The sequence below is a fragment of the Gopherus evgoodei genome, chromosome 14, assembly GCF_007399415.2.
Source record: "Gopherus evgoodei ecotype Sinaloan lineage chromosome 14, rGopEvg1_v1.p, whole genome shotgun sequence".
Lineage (NCBI taxonomy): Eukaryota > Metazoa > Chordata > Testudines > Testudinidae > Gopherus > Gopherus evgoodei.
The window spans coordinates 7,400,086-7,424,401 of record NC_044335.1 but is presented as its reverse complement, the minus strand read 5'-3'; the positions used below and the strand labels follow the sequence as shown (position 1 = coordinate 7,424,401).

General features: G+C 37.6%; 1 protein-coding gene across 7 annotated transcripts in view; it reads right to left on the bottom strand.

Moving 5' to 3' along the window:
• The window catches only part of DIDO1 (death inducer-obliterator 1), a 91,704-nt gene that overhangs the window by 43,632 nt on the left and 23,756 nt on the right, over nt 1-24,316 (bottom strand). For 5 of the 7 annotated variants that reach the window (XM_030533564.1, XM_030533562.1, XM_030533563.1 and 2 more), the window contains 6 exons: nt 23,538-23,736; nt 16,478-16,588; nt 9,903-10,782; nt 9,316-9,634; nt 2,214-2,420; nt 1,188-1,413 (listed from right to left, as the gene is read on the bottom strand). In XM_030533564.1, the coding sequence (XP_030389424.1) occupies nt 1,188-1,413; nt 2,214-2,420; nt 9,316-9,634; nt 9,903-10,782; nt 16,478-16,588; nt 23,538-23,637 (1,843 nt within the window). In that variant the 5' untranslated portion in view covers nt 23,638-23,736. Of the gene's footprint in view, nt 1-356; nt 1,414-2,213; nt 2,421-9,315; nt 9,635-9,902; nt 10,783-16,477; nt 16,589-23,420; nt 23,737-24,316 lie in introns of those variants that run through there. The other 2 variants (XR_003996548.1, XM_030533565.1) reach the window with 2 other exon arrangements.

Genomic DNA, 24,316 nt, shown 5'->3' with positions numbered 1-24,316 from the left:
ACCTGAACAATCTAGGTCTCAAGATGAATTTCAAAATGAAAAAGTATTCACTTGTTTTAAATGTGTATTTGTCAAGTTAATATATAATTCATCTGTTTAATAACCAGGTCTACTTCTGAAAATAAAAATTAAACCCCGATAAAAGATGACTAATAAAAGCTGGGAGAAAAAGTAACATTTGCATTCATTACATTTCAAATTGAGAAAATATCAGTCAGTAGACATCTATTTATCATGTGTTTTGAAATGTAAATCATATGATTTCACTTAAAATCCTAACATTATTTCACTGGAGTCAATCAAAAATTTGATAAAGTACAAAATATATTTCACATTGCAGATCAGTATTTACTTACCTTTATATGAGCTAACAAGAGGTTATAGATGCTATTCAGTACCTGCAAAATTATAATATGTAAGGCAAAATCTCTGCCTAATTTCCCTTTAGATGTTTCCTTGTGTGTGGATAATGTGTGAAATATGAACAATACAGAGATAACAAGGAAATAAAGGCCCCTTCCTCACTTAAGTAAAAGATGATCCTTAAAATATTTAAAGTAAATACAACAAAACATCAGGAATCATAAAATCATAGACTCAAAGATCTGGAAGGGACCTCGAGAAGTCACCTCGTCCAGTCCCCTGCATTCATGGCAGGACTAAGACGGAGAATTTGAATATAGTTGACAGTTAAAAATATAAAATATAAAAGGTCTGTAACAAACCTTGTTGAAAAATCCCATCTTGGCACTAGCAATGCAAATGCAAAACTTGAGAAGCAAGTGCCAAGGCTAGATGTATGATAATAAAATTTAAGTTAGTACAGTGAATTGTGGATAACAGGGGCACCTTGTGTAACTTACAGTATTTTGAATTTAAGATGTGTATATTGATACTCACCTCCTCTGAGAATAGAAATGGTTATTGCTTTTGGAAAACATTTGGTAACTTACTCAGCAAGTTTATGTTCAGAAACCAGTTGCGTATACTTTGATATCAAAATTATAAATGAACCTTAGAAAATTTCCCTGATACAAGTGTGTGAGAATCTTTGCAGGTGCAGAGAAAATCTGTGTGTCATATTAAGAAAAAGATACCAAATTTCCTAATCTTACAGAGCCAAGAATGGATGGGTATTCAAATAAAATGTAAATCATTACTCAAGAATATCCCTATGCGATACATACATTTGAATAACAGTGAAGATGAAATGGCAGCAGTCTTTTCTGGCTTTACTGCATTGTAATTATGATCGCTTGCCCAGGATGGCGTGCTGTTTTCTGATGCTGGCTCTTTAGCAACTGTCTGGGTGTTTGCTTCAGTTTTAGGGGCTGTCACCATACTCTTCTTTATGTTAATCTCTTTTTTCTCAGGAGTTGGTTTCTTCTGGGTGGACAAAGGCTTAGTACCTGCCTGTGTAATTAGTAGAACCATAATTACTACTAATAGTAATGACGGAAAGAGTTATCATGTTGCATGTATTTAGTGACAAAATATGTCTTTGTATATAGTGAATAATTACAAATGCATTTCAGATTACATAGTAACAATACAAAATACAAAAAGTCTACACAGCTAGGAGAAATGCATTAGCCTAGCAGGAGAGTGTGTTGAGTCTCTATTCACAAGCAGATCCCTCCAGCCAACTGAACACAGTTGTATTTATCATCAAATATACGTAAACCTGCACATCCAGCTGTACTTCCCATGTTAACTTGGTTTCAGAGAGCTAAGTAATATGTATTTAAAAAGGCTTTTAAGAAGTTCTCTTATTTCCTTACATGTGACACAAATCCCCTTGCATAGACTGTCTCCCCATTAAAAAATAAATCTAAAAACTTTTAATCCAGGATAATACTAAAAATTTTAACCTATGAACTAGCTTTAAAATATTCAGTACTGGGGAAATTATATCAGAAAAGTTGTACTGAAGTGTAGATAATTTAACAGCACCCATGCAAAGGAGGCTACACTGTATTTTAACAACCTTTTCCTGTTTTCTTTTTTTATCATTAAGATTTAACTGAATTATCTTATTCTTTAATGTAGCTTTAGGTCATGAAAATGGCAAAACAAACAAAAGAGTGAATCTCTAATGTTAAATCTTGCAAACTAAATATATTTCTGTCTGAAAACTGAACAGCAACAAGCCATTGGTGCTTCAGGAAAAATGCTGCTACAAAGCTATTTTTTATTCAGGAACATAAGCTTACCTGCAGTTGAGATTTCAGAATTGTGGATCTCTCAGATTTTGATTTGATCTTCTCTTTTGGCTTTGGTTCTTTTCCTGCACTGAGAAATTTCATGGTGGCTGCAGCATGTTTGAGAATGCAGTCGTTACTGCAGTACACAGAATCAGGCTGAGCCACATTAGAACAGCCAGGACCAATGCATTTTGATGCACCAGCAGCTTCCATTACCTAAAGATTGAAGCACAGCAAGTTCCATTTTTTAACTAAAAAACTGTATAACTGGTGATGAGGACTTATGTAACAGAATTTAACTAGTGCATCTTAAAAGCATAACAAGATTTTTCAATCAATATCAGATTCCAGAGTGAACTACTGACACTATCCCATGTCCAACTCTGCTGGCCTAGGGAGTTCATGCTTGCAAATTCACCACAAAACCAAAATATTTACAAAATCATTAAAATATAAATAAGCCATAAGAAGGTCCATTTCATTTATATTTATTAAACAGAAAAGTACCTCAGGCTTTAACATCTATTTCTCCTGGAGTTATTGATATCTAAAATGGAAAAGACCTACTGCATTAAACCAGTCTGTCTCCCTGATAATGCAGAATTGTTTTCTGCAGCACATTTTTCTATAGTTTTATCCAATCTTGTTTAAGAGTCCCAAGTGACAGAACTACTCCCACTTCCCTAGGGAAACTCCATCACAGCCTAATACTTACTTCCCACTGTCAGGATAGAAATTTCCCAATACTCAGTCTAAATTTTCTCTTAGTTTCACCATAGTGTTTTACATGTAAATAAATCCTCTTCCTCCTCAGTGTTAACATATACTAATAACAGATGCCTCAGAAATATGATAGATCAGGTAACATCCTTAAAAGCCTACAAATATTTGATCATTGTGAGGTATAAGGAAAGGAATTTAAGTTTTCCTTCTGTTTTCCCATTTGTAAAATTAGAATAACATGAATTATCTATTTTTGCAAAGCACTCTTATATCTAAAGATGAGAAGTGATGTGACAAAATGGAAATATCCTGGACAAACCGTATGGAAATAATATAAACTTTACTGAATTACATTAAACTTTGTTAAATTAGTTTTAATGTCTTTGGGATCCATTATATTAAAAATGCAATTGTGTATGTGTTGTTATGAAATTGTATGCAACTCCTTCGGGGGATGGAGATGCTAATATAATTCCTCTGGTTATCAGTCCTTTTGAAGCCATCCCCTAAATAGGTTTTGCATACACTAGTTCAAATGGATTCTCCAGTGACTATCCAAAAATCCTTTCTTTGTCTGTTAAACAGACTGGGTTTAAATAGGCTCAGGGCCTTCTTCTTGATCCAGCAAAAAGACAGGACCTTGGTCCACAGAGGGCCCCAAAGGACTGGGCCTACTGAAGTCCCATAAGACTGTGTGCATGTTCTGAGCTGAAGCTGTGAATCTGAAACCATAAGGAAATCCCTTGAGTGGGGTTTTGACGGATTATTCCTGCCAGAGACCACATATGGGCTGGGGAGATCTCTGAGGTAAGCTCCATAGGTTCATTTGTTGTTTTTAAGGTTTTCTCTGTGTGCCTTTAACCTTAAGAATAAAATAGATATGCACAGGAAGTGCTGTGTGTTGCCTTATAACTGTGGGCAATTATTTGGTTATTAGTCTCTGAAGAAAAGTAAGCAGGCCTGCTTAGGCAGAGTTTTTTGCTGGGATATCACAGCATAGTCAGGGGACTGTGCACCTGGAAATACACTGGAGTCAGAAGAGAGTGGGACACATGTCACCACTCGAGAGAGAGATAACAGGTCGGGAGCTGGAAGCCTGAGATGGGTGCCCTTGCTGGGCCAGAGGGGAAACACCAGTGCAGCTACCCTGAGCTATACACCTCTACCCTGATATAACGTGACCCGATATAACACAAATTTGGATATAATGCGGTAAAGCAGTGCTCGGGGGGACAGGAGGGGGAAGCTGCGCACTCCGGCGGATTAAAGCAAGTTCGATATAATGCGGTTTCACCTATAACGCGGCTCCCGAAGACAGTGTTATATCTAGGTAGAGGGGTACTATTAATTTCTATTGGTTTCTTCTTGCCTCTCCTCAGTTTGTCAAAATGTTTCGGGTAATGTGGTGACCACCCACACAATAATGTAAGATTCTACACACACTGACAACAAAGTGAAAGAGGGAGAGAAAGAAAGAGAGAGAAACTATTAGCTCTGCACATGCAATCCAAAATTGCACTGGCCTTTTTCACTGTCCTATCATGTTACAAACTCTTGCATTAACTTGTATGTTCTCCAATTGAGTCATATTTTGTCATTTTCTGTCCTAGTTCCTCATCTCTCTAAAGCCCTTCCTTTTATATCTCAGTCCTCGCTGGTTGCTCCAGCTTCCTGATCATTAGTGAAGATGTTAAATAAGAACAGGCCTAATACCCAATACTGCAATACTCCATTAGACAGCTCTCCCCAACTCAATATATTGTAGTTATAATTAATATTTGTTTACAGTATTTTAGCCAATTTTCAATCCACATGACAGTGGTACTACACAGACCAATTTCAATTAATTTTTCAATTAAGATTTACTGACACACAAAGTAGTGCTTATCTAAAATCCAAATACTATTAAATTTATTTTGTAGAAATAAATATTCATAGAATCATAGACTTTAAGGTCAGAAGGGACCATTATGATCATCCAGTCTGACCTCCTGCACAAAGCAGGCCACAGAATCTCACCCACCCACTCCTGTATCAAACCTGTGTCTGAGCCACTGAAGTTCTCAAATTATGGTTTAAAGATTTCACGGTGCAGAGAATCTTCCAGCAAGTGACCCATGCCCCACGCTGCAGAGGAAGGTGAAAACCCCCCAGGGCTTCTGCCAATCCGCCCTGGAGGAAAATTCCTTCCCGTCCCCAAATATGGCGATCAGCTAAACCCTGAGCATGTGGGCAAGACTCACCAGCTAGCACCCAGGAAAGAATTCTCTGTAGTAACTCAGATCCCATCCCATCTAACATCCAATAACAAGCCATTGGGCATATTTACCGCTAGTAATCAAAGACAATTTAATTGACAAAATCAGGATATCCCATTATACCATCCCCTCTATCTACTTATCAAGCTTAGTCTTGAAGCCAGATATGTCTTTTGCCCCCACTACTCCAGAAGTTCTGTACCAGAACTTCATTCCTCTGATGGTTGGAAACCTTCGTCTAATTTCAAGTCTAAACTTCCTGATAGCCAGTTTATATCCATTTGTTCTTGTGTCCACACTGGTACTGAGCTTAAATAATTCCTCTCCCTCCTTGGTATTTATTCCTCTGATATATTTATAGAAAGCAATCATCTCTCCCCTCAGCCTTGTTCTTCAGGATGATTCTCTACAAACACCCATGTTCACATCTGATTATATCCACATACAGCAAGAGAAAAATATTACAGGAATTAATACACAGTTGCTCCCTAGGAGGCATCTTACATTTTAAATATCTAACAAGTCCAGTTGTAGTGTGTCACTAATAACTATTAAAGGCCCAATCCTGCACCACTGAAGTCAGTGGTGAAAAATCCATTTTTTCAATGATATAGGACCAGAGTGTAAGCACCAAGCTTTCCTGAATGCCATGGCATTTTGATTAAAGTATTAATTAGCTGCAATGTTTATTACAAGAATTTGAATTATTTAAAATAAACAATCTGAAGAATACAGCTCAAAATACAATGCATGAAAAATGCTACTGTCATAATATTACTCTTCTTAAGTGGTAATGACTATCTTGTTGACATCTTTTCAGTGTTCCTGAAAATTCAACCTTAAAGTAGGATTCTACTCTGAGGAGTGATAATAAGTGATTGTGAGGCTCCAAGTTAATTCCTACAATTATTTCTGTATCAAGTGTGTTCAGTGTACAATTAAATCCCCTTCCCCCAATGCTTGTTTTATAAACTCTACCTTCGCTTAAGTCAATTTGGAGTTGTTCCTCTTCACTCATCATCAACAGTACTAAAAGCTTTGCATGACAAATTAGACTTTTAGTACAACCCCACTGTTTTCAAATCATGCCCACACTGAAGTCTGTGCAACTTATTACACAGGGTTTATTTTGACACAAAAATTAACACATCTGACACTGAATGCACATGAGGATCAGGTCTGTTGAGTAAGAAGGTGTCACTTTTGCATATTCATCCTTTAGAATAAAGACTAACTAAAAGAGTGTTTGGGAAAAGTGCAGAACCAGAATTTAATAGTATATAAAAGTTAGCAGGTGGGTGAAATCCTGGCCCCACTGAAGTAAATGGCAAAACTCCCATTTACTTCAATAGAGCCAAGATTTCACCCATTAACCTTTGTTTGCCAGAAGCTGGGAATGAGTGATGGGGAATGGATCACTTGATGATTACTTGTTCATTCCCTCTTGGGCACCTGGCATTGGCCACAGTCAGAAGACAGGACACTGGGCTAGATGTACTTTTGGTCTGACTCAGTATGGCCGTTCTTATGTTCACTATTTACACTAAAATTATCTGTGAAACTATTTCTAAATTTTACAAAACGTTGGGGTACCATTAAAAGCAATTAAATATCACTGTCCTAAAACTGAGGCACCCCTCAAAATGTATTCGCAGGAAAAATTCTACTGAATTTTCTTTGCCATGGATCACAAACCAAATTGGGCTCTGAATAAAAAAAAACAAGTTTATAGAAGATACGAAATGTCAATATTAAAGAATCATGATGTTTTCCATAACTCCTCCCAACTTTTCCAATAGATTAGAAGGACAGCACAGGATAACATACATATATACTGATTTATAACACTGAAATATAAAATGAAGAATTGTTAATGGTAAGATTATGAGCTGTGATAGCTATATTTTTAATGATTTGTAATTAAGGATAGAGAATGAGTACAAACGAGGTAACACTGAGGCCAAGGTCCTGTTGCCATACTTGTGGTTTTGCCAATTCTTCTTTTACGCAGACTTGCTAATCTGTTTAAAGTGATGTTAATTTGGTTCTGTCAGCAATAACATGTCGCACAGGAAGTTTGGGGCTGAAAATAGACAACAAGAAGCCCTTTTTCTGGTAAGACACAGGTCAGGGTGACAAAAAACCACCACAACATTGTAACTGAAAAACCAGCAGGAAAAAATGCAGAAGTTGGGTAACTGAAGCCTGTGCATGCACAATGTATGGGTTACCTAAAACTAGGGAGGTCAAGCAATTAAAAATTAATTGTGATTAATCTTGAGATTAAAAAAAATAGCAATTATTGCAGTTTTAATCTCAGGTTAATCATCATCAGAATATCATTTATTTAAATATTTTTGGGGTTTCTATATTTTCAAATATAGGGTCAGGGCTTGGGGCTCTAGGTTTCGGCACCTCCCCCTTTTCCTCTAGGACGCCGTGGACTGAAGCTTCAGCCCCTGTGCCACCGATGCCTCCCAACCCACCCACAGGTTTACAATTAACATGTTAAAAAACATTAACACATTAATTTTGCTTTCAGTTAATCACAGGCATTAACTCCAACTAATTGACAGCCCTACCTAAAACCCAAAGGGTTTGTGTGTTAAAAAGTAAGCTGGATAAAGATTTAGTAATCTATAACAGAAATGTATAAGAGACCCAAGTGAATATGGGCCCAAACAGGAGAAACACTGGAAAAGAGACTGAAAGACTAGACGAGGAGATCAGAGAAGGCAACAATTATCATGGAAGAACTTCCTGGTGCCCTGGAATGTGGTAACTTGGGCCCATTAAACAATTCCATCTTGTCTGTTATTATTTGTCTGGAATAAATGCATGGTCAGACACTATAAATGACAATAATACCGTCTAAAATTGTATAAAGGCAAAAACTGATTACAGTTGAAATTTGGTTGGACCTGTCACTTTGTCAATTTTTATCCCCAAAACAAAATTAAATATCAACATATGGGAAATGACATATTAAAAACTTTTTAGTATTTTATGTTAAATCTGCACACATATATTGATGATAACTGTAATTTTAAAGTTGTTAGAATATATTTGAAAGAGTTTTTTTTTTTAATTTACAAGTATTTTGCTGAAAATGTTCATGATTAAAAAATTTCACTCCAAAGTCTACAAGCATTGTGCTAATGGTGGGCTTCAATATAACAGCTCTGATATTAGCCAACATTTATAGGAAATGGTATTCTTGTCCAACCATTAAAATGCACACAAACCCATAAAATAAATTATTGCAGTGTGCTATCAGCAAGTATGTAAGATTTTTTTTTTTAAACTTGCTAAAGAGAAAAAGTACAGATGACAGTCAAGGAGGATGCTTGTGCTTGCAAATACTAAAATAGCACCAGAAGCAGAAAGGTCAATTACTATGGCATCAAAAGGTTTAAACTAGTTTAAATTCAAGTTAAGAGGCTTTTTGCTTGCATTTATAATGGTACACAGACTAGCTAATATAAACAAAGCTCCTGTAATAATTGTATGTAGAAACTGAGAACAATTTGAAAGGATTTTTTTTTAAATTAAATACATTTTCAAAGCCATTTAAAAAAAATAAAGTCTATCAATCCCCCTTTTCCGTGTATGAAGAGCTACAAGAAATAAAGTCAAAACACAACGTCAAAGATTGGCTCGAAGTACACAGGACAGCTTGAATGTGTAAAGGTACACAAGTTTGCTAATACTAACTCCCTACAGTGAAAAATAAAATAATTGATAATTATTAGAAAAAGGCAATTTTAAAATAACAACATGCCAATTTCAGAATTTTAAGGGTCTTTATGAAAGAACAGGAATTCAGTCAGTGTCTTGATTACCCAAATAAAAGAATAACAGATGCATACACATTATTAGGGTATTTTCCTTATCCTGATGTGTATGATCTGTAAATTGCAGTCCTTCAAAAATTTAAAAAAAAAATCCTAATGATTGTGACACTCCACTCATTCAGTTCTGGATCAAAATCTTCACTTACAAATCAGAAAAATACAAACAGCAAATATCTAGTAGCTTTGTTTTATATAAAAATATATGTTGCAGCCCATAGATAAGCTTATGCCTCAACACATTCAACAGCACAAGAGACCAACAACTAAAATACTTACAGGTTGAAATATCTTGAGTTTTTTCTTCCCACTTGGATTTGCAGCTTTTTCAATCCTACCCTTGATTCCTTGATCCTCACTGGACTTTTGTTCAACTGTTCCTACACTTGTGAGCTCTGTGCCATCCACGTTTACTTGCCTTGATTTAGTTTCTTGCTGATCTGTTTCTGAAACTGTCTCATCCTGCCCCTGCAGAATGGTGCAATTTGGGCAGATATAGTCCTCCCCATTCCTTTCCAACAGTCGCCCACGAGTCTCAGAAATCCCCACACAGTCACCATGAAACCATTCCTCACACCTATCACAACAAATCATAAACCTGAAAATAAAGAACAAGTGGTTAAAAAATAAAATACTGAAAAATTCAAAAACAAAAAAAGTCCTTGTAATTTTGTCAGGAAACCAGTTGCTTTGTATAACTTATTAATTTATTAGCTTATCCTATTACATCCCCATGAAGTTGCAACAGAAAAAAAAATTATAGACACCTGGCAATGAAATCTTTGGTAGCAGACATTTCCTGTGGAGGATTCTCTATTACTTGTACAGTATTTTTAGACAATACTTTGCATATGTATATAGCCCACCTGTTATTATGAGGCTGGTGACAGATACAGTATAGTGTATTTGGGTCATAAATCTCAGACTCAGATTTGCTTTTTGTGAACTCTTCAGATTCTTCGTCTTTGATCTCTTTTGTTGCCAGGTCAGGTTTTATTTCCTTCTTAACCTGAAGATCTTCAGTATGTTCCTCAGACACAACTACTTGATTTCCAGTCTCAGTGCTACCAGTAGACTCAGGTTCTTGTTTGACATGCAGCTCAGCCTTAACTTGATTTCCTGCCTGGACATCAACTGTTTCTGTAGGATTTTGTTCTAGGTGTTTTTTTCTGAGGCGGTTCTGTATCTCTTTCAATGTCAATTCTGCAGGTTTTTGTTCAATGCGTTTGTTTCTTAGACGATCTTGTAGTTCTTTCAGCGTCAATCCATCACTATCACTATCAGAGGTATCATCATCATCATCATCTTTTGCACCTCTGCTTTCCAAGACTGGCTGATCCTTCCTGTCTTTAGAATCACTCTTCTGAGTGCCAGGTTTTATATCTGGAGTGCTCTCCACACTGCCTTCAGAGGCAGTCTCCACATCTGTAACTGGACAGGATGCTGGTTCACTTGAATCTTCAAGAGCAGTAGGAACATTCCTTCTACCTCTACGTCTTACTGTTGTAAGAAATTCTTCCACTCTTTCAGTACGCTTGGGTTGCCGTCCGCTACGCCGGAGGGACAGGCTTTGTTGCTGCTGTGGTTGTTGTTCACTAGTGTCCACATCAACATCTCCTGCCCCTTCTCGTTTGGCAATTGTAGTCCTTCGAAATCCCCATGTTTTCTTGAACTCTTTACTTGTGGGCTTGATAGCTTTTTGTTCTTCCTCATTGCTTTGCTCACCTTTATCATCCAAAACTGATGCTAAAAATAAAAGTAAAATTATGAAACTGATAATTCCTCATTTAGGATCACAGCTGACACTTTTTTTTTTAAATCTTTCAAAATGTCATTATGTTCTCTTTTTGAGAGTCGATATACACGTTAAATGTGGTATGCTAGACGACTACTTAATATCTCTGAACACAATAAATAACACACTTTTTCTCAAAGTTCCTATTGACAGGGATCACTAAAGTCACAGCCAATATAATTAAGCAATGTGCAATTCCCCACTTCAAGTTTTGATCATAATGAAAATTAAGCCACCCATCCTGTTCACATGACAGCTATACTCCAGAGTTCCACCTCACAGCAGAGGTAGTTTACTGTCCCATCTAACACTAAGTCAACATAATCCAGAAGCTAGGAATTGCTCATGCAGTGCATCCCCTTCTTTCCCTAGATCAGGGGTCAGCAACCTTTCAGAAGTGGTGTGCCAAGTCTTCATTTATTCACTCTAATTTAAGGTTTTGTGTGCCAGTAATACATTTTAACGTTTTTAGAAGGTCTCTTTCTATAAATCTATAATATATAACTAAACTATTGTTGTATGTAAAGTAAATAAGGTTTATTAAATGTTTAAGAAGCTTCATTTAAAATTAAATTAAAATGCAGAGCCCCCCGGACTGTTGGCCAGGACCCGGCAGTGTGAGTGCCACTGAAAATCAGCTCGTGTGCCACCATAGGTTGCCTACACCTGCCCTAGATGCTTGTAATAATGCTTATAATATTCCAAGCTCTTGCTGGCCTGGTATAACACAAGCCAAAATAGAGAAAGAAGAGGTTAAAGACTATTTAGATAAGTTAGATATATTAAAGTCAGAAGGGCCTGATCAAATTTATCCTAGAATACTTAAGGAACTAGCTGAAGCAAGCTTGGAATGCTAGCAATTATCTTTAAGAACTTATGGAGGATGGGTGAAGTCCCAGCAGACTGGAAAACAGCAAACACCGTACCTATCTTTTAAAAAAGGAACAAAGAAGACCTGGGGAATTATAGAGCTGTCAGCCTAAACTGAATACCTGGAAAGAAACTAGGACAAATTATTAAACAATAATTTCCCTAGAAGATGATAGGGTTATAAGAAATAGCCAGCATGGATTTGTGAAGACCAAACTAATCTGAAGCAAGAAAGTTTTACATTAGATATTGGGAAAATATTTTTTAAGTATATGGATAATTAAAAACTAGAATAGGCTTCCAAAGGAGGTTGTAGAATCCACATCACTGGAGGTTGTGGAATTCATTTCACTGGAGGTTTTAAAGAACAGGTTAAACAACCCGCTATCTGGTATGATCTAGATTTACTTGGTCCTGCCTCAGTGCAGGACAGCTGAACTTGATTGCTTCTCGAGATCCCTTCTGCCCTACAATTCTCTCTCTCGTCATCTCCCCCCATTTATTTAGGATGTTTTAACAACTTTCCAATCAGTGCCATGTAAATATCAGGAAAAAAATAAATCATTATAAAAGCTTGCTTTTGTTTAGGGAGATATTATACAGGAATATAACCATCAGATCTTTCTATTTAACAGGTGTTACCATATTACAGAGTGAGCATCACAACACCTAAATTTGTTGTTTTTAGTGATTTTATTAAATTGAAAGAAATCACTATACACACATTTAACAGACCAAGCATGTCTATCAAATGTTAACATTAAAAAAAAAAATGGACAGGTGTGCTGTTATTTGCAGGTCAATGTACTCTGAGTAATGAATAAAAGGTAAGCAAATATTTATCTGTCCTCTATTTTCCTGGGCATGTAATGGGTATGTTAACTTTTTCATAACCACAACCTTCCATATTTATTTTTAAACCATTTCTCTATGATTGGACTATTTTTCTTTTTCCAGTGAGAGGCTACCAGTATTCGAGCAAGTAATTAGCAGATGAGAAATTAATTCATTTCTTCTTGTGTGATCATTTCTGCTAGGAAGCCCCCAAGGAGGATTACCACAGGATCATAAATATCCACCAACTATGGTATTTAGTTATGGACTGCATCTCAATATTCTCTAGTGACTGGATATGACCACCACATATGCCTAGGGAGGTTGTGGAATCTCAGTCATTGAAGGGGTTTTTTTAAGTTCAGGTTAGACAAACACCAGTCAGGGGAATGATCGAGTTATTACTTAGTCCTGCCTTGAGCGCAGGGGATTGGACTGGATGACTTCTCAAGGTCCCTTCCAGTCCTAGATTTCTATGATATATGCATAAAATCTTTTCTTTCATTTTTGTGTGTAGGTGAGTATATATATATTTTCTAACCTGACTGGTACCAGATATTACTGAAACAGTATCTTACAGAAATTGTCTTGTATTGTGCTACAGACTGAGGTTGCTGGACCTCTTCTACTCTGGGGTAATTTGTTTACCCAGATCCTTTTCCCACGGTGTCATATACAAAAAATTTTTTCCTTAGGAAAGTTCTCTGCAAAGATCAATATAAATTATGAAGTTTCCTAATTGACCAGATGCTATCACATCTATTAAAGTTAGCTTTTTATAGAAAACAGGCATAATTTCTGAGTTTAAAGTACTGCTACCTGGGGAGAGTGGCCCAATTAAAGTTAGTTTTGATCTCTAAATAACTTAGAAAAGTTTGTTTTACCGAATAGCTGGCCAACTGTATGTTCCAAGACTCTCCCAATCTCTCAGGTTGGCGATTTGCGTTAAAATCTGGATATTTGCAAAGGGTGTCACTGGTGAGGGGAAAGAACTTATTTCTAGTTCTATCCCAAACCCATACAATAGCATTTGCTAAAGGATGTGAGTACATTTCTGGAAGGAGTGACTTATTATTAATCCATGGTAGTCTAGCAATGTTTATAACGCAGCAATTTTCTTGTTCAAGAAACCAGCCCCATATTTCTCTGATTTTATAACATAAATCTTTTAAAAACAGTGTGTGACGTCCTGGCCCCATTGAAGTAAAAGAAAAACAACTTCCACTGATTTCAGTAGGGTCAGGATTTCACCAAAGGTCTCCTACATGCCAAGAGGATGCTGCACCACCATGCCTTAAAGCCACCCCAAAAGACTATAATAATATTTTAATCAATTTTTCTTTTAAAACAGAGGTTTTTATTTTTATTTGAATCAGTGGTTTTTATTTTCAACAATAAAGTCAGAAAAATATATCAGGTGTTTGAGACTTTTCAATTACACTTTAAAATGAATCAGAAAAGGTAAAAACAGATTGAATCATTTGATGGCAGTATCATCCCTTCTTATCTTTGATAGGCTCTTCATAGCCGGAACTCCCCCTTTCTATGCATTTGTACAGTGCTTAGCAAAACAGACCTCTATCTTGGTTAGGGCTTCTAGGTGCTACCATAATTAAAAAAACACTAATATGTCTTAAGGCAGCAGAAAACCTAGAGCCAAATCCTTGATAAAAACCCAAAGTCATGAATGTGATAGCGGCTCCAATTTAGCTTTTTTGTGCATGTGAAATGAATTAAAGACATCACAGAAAAGAGACTTACAACACCATTAACCTAAAGATAAAAGATGAATAACTAGTGATCAGATAATTCTTCATCCCACCTATCTTCACATAGGCACTAAAAGGAGTGATGCTATCTGCCAAAGAACATCAACTTTTTCTCTTTTTGAAATGCCGGACTAATGTTCTGGGAACTCTATAAAAAAAACAACCAGTAAAACTCAATAGCTTAAAGAAACAAAACAAAACAAACAAAAAAACTATAAATGACCACTGATCTCCCAAAACACATTACATCACTTTTACAAATAATTAGTTTTAACCCAATCAACTGCCATCCACACTGAACCTAGGGCCAGCCTAAGAAAACAATATCATCTGATAAAATGCACTCAAGATCCCCAAATCCAAGTCTGGCAGAACAAAAGATGATTAAGTTGAAGTCAAGGACGACTCAAAGGCCCAGCTGCTAACCATCCTCTGTCTGAACCAGCAGATTGTTAGGTTCAAGCCCGTCAGCCAATCACAACTGCTGCAGTATTACACGAGGAGAAAGGCAGTTTTGTAAGCAATTAAAAGCAAGTGACAAGTTAACAACATTTAAAAACAAAACGAAACACCTTCCCTGTTGTGACCAAATCTCTCTCCAATCAACCGGTGAATTACAATTTGGATGTACTTACATGTGTTTGTCTACTAGCATTATAAATCACTTAGGGCAGTGACCATGTTTCTCTCTCTGTGCTTTGTATAGTTAACATCACATTGATGGGGATTTGACACTGCAGCTCATATCCTTCATAGAGATAGTATTTTGATAGGATTATGGCATAACTATGATGTATTTTATACAAGCTAGGTTATGCACGCTATCATTGTAAAGGTTATAATTTACTGAATATGATTATCCTATTTGTATGCATGTTTCATTTTGGTATCTGAAGTTAGGAATATTGTCTATGTATCTATTACAAATGTGTTTACACCTGGGGAATGCCCACTATGCAAAAGACTGTCAGTCTAGATGGCTAGCTGGAAACGGCCCATTCAAGTCAATGGACCATTAAGAAGAACAATAGGTCTTAGAAGAAGCTAATCTCCCAACAGGGAGACTAAGGTTTCCTGAGGACAGTAAAAATAGCCTCCAGGTCATGGCTGTTATGACACTACAGGGGCATGTGACCAGATCACATGGTACTGGATTCCATCTTGGAATACCAGTGTTTTTTCACTGAAAGACAGAACAAAACTTGGAGACAATGGGTTCCCACCATATACAAAAGCTATTTAAGGCAGGGGAGTGACATCATCGTGGCTCTTCACTGACTCCCTGCCCAAAGGAGACTCTTGAAACATGAGGAACAACGACTGAATTGGGAAGAAATGCTGGACCTAGGCTCAAGGAGTTTCTAGCCTGTGAAAGGAATACCTGGGGTTCTTAAGCTGCAAGGAAGTGCAGCTTGCCCCTTAAGAGTCTGCAGGCAGCTTAAATCAACATTTACGGCGAGAGTTTGCTACTCATATCCAAACTCTTTAGTATATTAAGCTTAGATTGTGTTTTTGTTTATTTGCTAGGTAACTTGCTTTGATCTGTTTGCTATCCCTTATAATCACTCAAAATCTATCTTTTGAAGTTAATGAATTTGCTTTTGCTTCATCACAGACCAGTCAGTGTGTGGGAGTTATACCCTGGGGAAAAAAAGCTGTTGTATATTTTCTTTTCACACTGAGGGAGGGGGCGAGTTTCATGAGCTTACACTGTATAGATCACTGTGCAGTGCAAGATGGTATAATTTTGGGTTTACACTCCAGAGGGGGGTGGGTTCTTGAGCAGCTGGCCAGTTCCTCAGCTGGAGCCTCCACATGCAGAACTGATCACAGCAGCCTGTAAGTTGCAGCTAGGTGTGTGTATGCTGGTGAAAGAGCAAGCTTGGAGAGCTTGGCATCTTACCACAGCACCACACTGTGAAAAGGAGTCCAGGCTGGTGGGTACACGGGGCTCAGTGATACCCCAGCTGCAGCGGGGAGCCCATCACAGGGGGCTCCTAAATACAAATATTCTTTATAGTCTTAAAAGTGAAACCACACATCAACATATGGTACTCCTCCTTAGAGATAACTTGAGTAAATAGTGCAAAAACTATCTTTTGGTTAAGAAACATACAGATTGGATATGTTAGCAAGATTTCTGCTCAATATAAAAGGAAGAAAATGGACTTACCAGGGGAACGGTTTTCCATGTTGCCAAGACTGGATTCAGATTCAAATGCCACAGACTGCGAACTTACAACTTGTTCCATAATAGACACACCACCATTCCCAAAGTTCAACTCTAAAAATAAACATAAGACTCAGAATTTAATTGCTTTGACCTGGAGATTCTGTTGCATCTATTAATAACAAGAGATTTAATGTAGAAAAATCTGTCACAATGTAAAATTATGAGTATCCAAACATGTAGGTAATTAATTTTTGACCCCAATGAATACCAGAAACAAAAAGATCTCAAATTTACTCAAAGTACGAAATTGTACAGCACATTTTTGGATATAACACACACATGCACTACTAACTTGATTCCGAACTTTTGCAAATTGCTTAGCAACAAAATAAGAATAATAAAAGCTGAGGTATATATCCAGCTACTCAAAATAACCTATGCTATCAACTATTTTAAATGTTTCATTTAAAGGGACACAGTTGAGGGTGTTTAATCCTGAACTTCAGGTATTACAAAACTCAAGCTTTTAAGACTTAGGGATCTGAACTTGAAAAGTATATGTCTCAATGCAAAAGTAATTTATTGATAAAGTTAAAAGTGCTAGAATATAGGAGTAGAACTAAATGACACTGTACATTTTAACTGTAGTGTCACTATCATGACACTTTGAAAACTTCCACAAATACATACCAAATAAGTTATAACAGAATGGTCCCTCTCAGTGTTGTTAAGACGGCAGAATTTACAAGATGACACGTAAGCCTTGCAAGATAACACACTGGATGTAATTATTACCTCAGTTACACTCAAATCCCAATTATTGTTCCAACAATCTTGTCTAATAATAGTGTATAAAAATACGTGAATGGTGGAACCAGAATACTGAATTATAAACGTTTCCTTGTTTTTCATACCAAAACCTGACTCTTGTATAAGTACCCAGAGTTGTGAAAATGCAAGTGGATTGTCTAGAAGCCTCCAGCTACCTTAGTCCATAAGCAGCTACAACTATTTTACAAGACCCTGTTAAATTAAAATATAAAAGTAGGAACCATGTCAGCTGAAAAGAAAAATAAATTAATCTCCCAGAAGATTATTCAGATTTGGGGTGAGGAAATGCAGAATGGTAATTTATTTTTTAGCATCCCTGGCTAGCACCTATAATTTTATCAATACCTCATGGAGTTCGTAAATACACAAAAAATGAAAAATTTAAATTAAAACACTATTTTCTAAAATGAATTATTACTCAAGCAAACTATCACTTTCTCTTGAACTCTGAAATCAGGATGAACTGCTACTGAAGCCTACAAGCTATGCCAACATATGGAACATATTAAAAACAAACAAAAAAAGAGAAGACAAAAAATATTCATGAACAGATTCTTTACTTTGACAAAGAGGAGAGAGCTGGCTACTGCGACCTAGTTGTGGCTCCCTGACCCTCAGTTGTTCATTCTCAGACGAATTAGAGCAAGAGAAGGGCTACTGAGGGCTTGTCTACATCAGAAAGTTGCAGCGCTGGTGAGGGAGTTACAGCGCTGCAACTTTGAAGGTGTACACATCTGCAGGGCACCACCAGCGCTGCAACTCCCTGTTTGCAGCGCTGGCCGTACTCCTGTTTTGTCTCGGGTGTAGAGGATCCAGCGCTGGTAATCCAATGTAAACACTTACCAGCGCTTTTCTTGACCTCCGTGAAAGGAGGAAGTCTCTGGTAATCAAGCTGATCTCCTTCCCCGGTTTGCTCTCTCGTTCCCGGAACCCCGAGCAAGCAGGTCTCCTTCCCTGCGGTTTGCTGGGTGGCTCCGGGAACGCGAGAGCAAACCGCGGCGAAGCTGGTCTCCTTCCCCGGTTTGCTCTCTCGGTCCCGGAACCCCGAGCAAGCAGGTCTCCTTCCCTGCGGTTTGCTGGGTGGCTCCGGGAACGCGAGAGCAAACCGCGGCGAAGCTGGTCTCCTTCCCCAGTTTGCTCTCTCGGTCCCGGAACCCCGAGCAAGCAGGTCTCCTTCCCTGCGGTTTGCTGGGTGGCTCCGGGAACGCGAGAGCAAACCGCGGCGAAGCTGGTCTCCTTCCCCGGTTTGCTCTCTCGGTCCCGGAACCCCGAGCAAGCACGTCTCCTTCCCTGCGGTTTGCTGGGTGGCTCCGGGAACGCGAGAGCAAACCGCGGCGAAGCTGGTCGCCTTTCCCGGTTTGCTCTCGCGTTCCCGGAACCCCCCTTGAAGCCGCCCAACAGCGCTGCAGTGTGGCCACATCTAACACCACTTGCAGCGCTGGTTGCTGTAAGTGTGGCCACTCTGCAGCGCTGGCCCTATACAGCTGTACTAATACAGCTGTAACAACCAGCGCTGCAAAATTTTAGATGTAGACATGGCCTTAGTTTCTCTAACTTCTGCCACTGTAGAAGGCTCAGGATCAGGCATAGTTCAGTTCCACCATGCACCTGCCTTGCTTATTACATGCCCTAACACATTCCCTCTCTTCCCTTACATCTTTCTACAAGTAGAGAGTAACCCTCCACAAAGGGAATTGTCACCAGCTATCTCTAGCTATTTTAAAAGCCAATTTAAATTACCATGGCTAACAGAAACTCATGTTGACAGATGGAGTTTCCCTGAGTAAGCTGTTGACCCTTGATTTCGTGGGTTTTTTTGGCATGTCATAGAAAAGGGGAGGACAACAATTTCAAAAGGTAGAAAAAACACTGTTTCAGAGTCCAGAATGGGGCTGATGCTTTCTTCTGGAAAATTTTGCTCAAGGCAGCAGACAAGGAAGCACAGAATTGGCCTAATAGCCAATCCTGAGAAATGCATCAAGGGGCATTGCTGAGTCACATAGAACTGGAAGCAGAATCTTCTTGTCTTGGCATGTTGCTTGCAGAGAGATTCCATCTTGACCTCCAATCTTTCTTATCAACAGAACAAAAAGAGCAGTAGAGACTCCATTTTGCTGGGTCTGTTTCGTGCCTTCTTAGACAATCAGATGCTGTATTTAGATTCAACTTGATATGCAGGGCCCAAATATATTACACATTATTATTGCTCTAGCACAGGAGGGACCTTTCTTCTTGGTGCAAACATGATGACCTGATCCTCTGTTCATATAGTGTTGTCTGTCATTACTAGGATATGTTGAAGTTTCATTGATTTGTGCAGTACAAGGGAAGCTAATCAAATGTCTCAGAGCTCTAGTCAGTTGATTTTCCTCATCATTTCTTTCTGGAACCATCTCCCCAAAAGTGATGTGAAAGATGTGCTCCCCCCAACAAAAAGTGTTTTTTCCATCCATAATAAACAGTTCTACCCAATTCATTATTTGGGTGTCCAGCCACAAATCACCAGGCTATATGAACATGTCGTTAGGGGCATTCTATTTGCAAAGGGAGTGAAGAACATCTGATGGAAAGGGTAGCACGAATCTTTGAAGTGGATATATGAGAAATGTTGCCAGCTCAGCAGATCTAACAAATCAGATTACTTGGCAAACTCTATAATATTTTGAAAGCTAGAGGCTGTTCACAGACATGGCATATAACTTCCTTTATTTTGTTCTCTCCCCCTGGGAAGAAACATCCTTTGAAGTTTGGTTTTAAGAGTGACTTCAAAGTTCTGAATGGCCTGAGTTGGATTAAGCAGATTTTTTTCTTAATTCACCATGAATCCCCTTACTTAGGGGAAATGAACCATAAAACTGATGTCCTGTTCTGCCCTGCAAGGATCCTCTTATCAGGATGCAAATCTTTTTCTAAGGGCATGTATAGACACACATATTATAGTAGCATAATTAAAACTGTACAACCTCTGTAATGTGGACACAGTTATATCAGTGTAAAGGTGGCTTATACCAGTACAGATTATTCCCATAAGAGAAGGAGAATAAGTTATAACAGTAAGACTACATCCACATTGGTTTTACCTATCTGTATAAGCGCAAATCAACCAACCACACACCTAACCAAAACAGTTATACAAAATCTGCATTAAGTCCAGGCCTAAAGTTTCCATCCAAACAAGTGGTACATTTCTGTGAATACTGTTAGAGAGTAATTAAGGTCAAAGCATAGTGCCCTCTACTGGAAATGTTTCTGACCACATAAGAACATGGTTTGCCAGAGTGATGGTCTGATCAGGATAGGTAGGCAAATCTTCGAGACTGATAGAGATGAGGAAACTGATCTGAAAAACAGCTGTCAAAGTGGACTTTAGTGTTTTTATTTTGAATTCTGATACTTGCAGAAATCATTATAAGTTCTTCAATATAAGGATCATTTTTAAGCCCCTTATATGGAGACTAGGAAGGTAAATACATCTCTATAGCTTTGGTAGTAGTTTGTCAGCTGCCATCTTCTGGCTGTACGTTACTAAGCTCTGGGAGCCAGACTGAATATTTCCAACATTTGTCATCCTTCCTGGCTGAGAATCAGAGATGCCTGCTCAAGAGTCCGATCTCCTCAGGTGGAAGAAGAGGACAAGTCAAGCATTATTGTGGTTGGTGGAAGGTTGTCTAGAGAAGAGGCTTCTAGACATTTCACCTCATCATCTGTTCAACTGCCATCTAATTCAGTCACTGTCATCTGTATGAGAAGAAAACTGGAGAGGACTGTTACTCTCTGAAGATCTACTTCTCTTCTGGCATTTGGCCAATAGCAACATCTTCTTGTCCCTGTACTCAGTTTTGAAGACTCCTTTATCAAGAGATTCCTCAAAACAGACAATTTGTACTCTCTTCCTCCCCTCCCCAGTATAATTTGAGGACACTATCAGATGTTAAGACATCTCCCTTCAATACCCTGGGTCCATAAGTAACTTCTTACTATTATTACTGGTCCTGGGACTCTTCTGGATCCAAATCAGATGAAACCTAAGTAGTCTTAATAGAAAACCTATTGTATCAGGAATGCCAGAATTCTGTGAGATTTCGTGAACCCAGATTCAGCCCAGACGAGTCCAGGATGGGGCAGAAATATCCTATTTTCTTTTTCATCATGGAAGAATCTCTATCAAAAGCAAGTATTCTTTCTTCTGGAAAAGACAATGGCCCCTTGGATAAGTTTCACCATGCTGTCCAGAACTGCCTGGCTCTTCTTGTGATCCCAATGGGGAGGCAATGAAAAAAAGTTAAGAGGAAGGTATTCCTGAAAATTTTAAAGGACATCAGTCTCAACAATTTTAAGAGTCCAGGAGAAGAAAGTGTCTAACGGACTAGATTAGTTACTTCTAGGATGCCTTCTCTAGATGGTGTTTGGGAAGTATTTTCGTTCCTCAGTGGAGTTGAGTGGGTGAAGGAATGAAAGGACTGATTGTTTTAGTAATGTTGGTAGTTAGTAATTCAGCAAAAGGTATTATACATTCCCTCTAGAGGAGTCTCACTAATGGGACTGGTTAACTATAATCTTGTTCAGTTCAGAAGAATTTCTCAAAGCCTTATCAACAAATTCTCTGAAAAAAACTCAACACATTGAAAGGAACCCAAATAAGGATGGTCTTTGATGTGGTTTCTGTGTCAAGGCTTCCAAGCTGTATGTTGTGCCAGAGAAGAGTTCTGGGAAATGACCTGGAAACGTCACAAGCTGAACTGTAGGGGAAAGCTAGTGTTGATGTGAGGCACACAGCTTCTAAGAATCCCTCTCCAGGTCTGAGAGAACAGCAGGAAGCAAGTGACAGAAATAACATACATAAGGCAACTTTATCAGGATCCAAAATAAAGAACAATTTGGGCATGTCACTAAAACCAGGAGGCATATGTGCTGCTGCATTTCAAACAAGTTTTGTGCAATGTAAATCCTTGCTAAGAAGGAATAATAAATACATTTTGTGATCAGTAGTACACATGTTGTTGTATACTCATCACAGGATAAATACGGATTTACTTCCACAAATCGGTAAAATTAAACACTATTTTCATACACTTTCCTTGGAAAGGTTATGGAACTTTATCTTGGCTGACTAATGAATTTTACACTATTAACACATCTGAGCTACAACTAAAATTTAAAACCATTGCTAATCTCTGTTCCATCCATGGAACTTAAGCCAATTGTCTCTAGACTGAGAGCAGCAGCTCCATAGGATTCAATTTTGTATTTCTTTCACAAGCATTTAATGCACTATAACAAAAATGAATCATATCCTATTTTCATTTTATGGCGATTGCTGAAGAAACTGAACAAATTTCCAACAGCTTCAGATATCTACCCATAATTCCAATAGCTAATATATGAGCTTAGACATGCTATCATGTTATTTTAAATCTCACTATTTTTACATCTTGCAATGTGCAGTCCTGATGAGATGGCTCCTGTTTCCTGTAGTGTACCAGCATGTGTTACACTTGTAACATATCAGAGACAAAACCCTGTAGAGTTAGCCCATGACAAAATGGTGCCATGTATTTGTCTACTTAAACTAAAAACGAATGGCCTGTGAAGTTCTCTCTTTTTTAAAAAATAAGCTATCATTTATAAAGTAATTAACAAAGCTAAAATAGGAAACTTTTCAAATCCACAAAATAGTGTTTGAAAACATAGCACTTACAAGATTCCCTGTAAGACAACTTCAGTGGGATTGTACTGTTGATATAATCATCAAACTAGTGCATGCTTAAGCATCACTGAAGTGGGAAACGACTAACAAGAATGCTGCAGTAGAATTAAAAAAAAAAAGACTTTTAAGCTAATAGTAAGGTAATAAAAATGCCGAATCACCTTTCTAGCCTAGCTATTGGAGCATTTGCGAATCATTTCTAAATTTGATGGAATTTTGTTAAACTCTTTGGAAGATCATGTTTAAAAATAACATTATATTTATTTTTTAGTTTTAAGGATCTTACGTAGCAACAAGATTATAATTTTAAAATCTTAGAAAACTTTAAACTGATATTAATAAGAAACTGAAAATCAAAGTAGTTATGATGCAACAGATCAAACAATATTTTACGTATTTGTTTACCTTGGAAGATGAAGAAATGTTAAGAGAACAGCAGAGGAAATCCAAATTCTGAGATTTAAATTCCAGATAAAACTTAAAGAAATAGGTAGATTCTTCAATGTCCTCTATATGCTTTACCTGACACAGCATTAGAGGTTGGGATGGTTTCTCCCTGCAGATCTAAATGAAAGGGAGAGCGAGAAGAGGGCAGCAGTCGTGGATCAGAGTCATTCAGCATAATCCCTAAAGCACATGCTGAATTTGATAATTCAGAAGTGCATGGTTCATCTTGATGACAATCCAAAGACTCAGATATCAATCCTCCAGTTGTAGGCTCCTGAAAAGAAAAAAACAATTAAAAAAGTTTATACAGTTTTATTAATTTACTTTACCACTCTGTATTAGACAATTCCCACAGATCAGACAACACAAACAGGTCAATTGTATGTAATGCTTTAAATTGCTACAAAGTTCTCATTATTAAAAAATAAGTCTGTAAATTGAGATAGTTTTCGTAAAAAAACAGAAAGTAAAAGGCAAAGTGCATCTGTAGCACTTGAAAGAAACCGTCACATTTTGTTTCTTCATCAGTTTTTCCTCAGGAAATGGACTGAAACAGGTAGAAGTATTATTGTAAAGGGGAAAAAATACTATCAAAGCTCCACTGTTAAAACTGATCTTTCAGCGCCATAAGGAATGTTGTTTGTATACTGATAAATTTGTTTAGAAGCCATTAAGATTTTCATAGCACAACAGTGTACTAAATAGAAATTTAACAAAACAAGTTAACTTTAATAATAGTATTTAATAACTCAGCAAGAGTGAAATTAAAGTACATAATCTATATTTAGATGTTTCTAACAGTACTGAAAATGCAGAAAAACATTATCCTATTTTTAAAAAACTTAAGCAAAGTT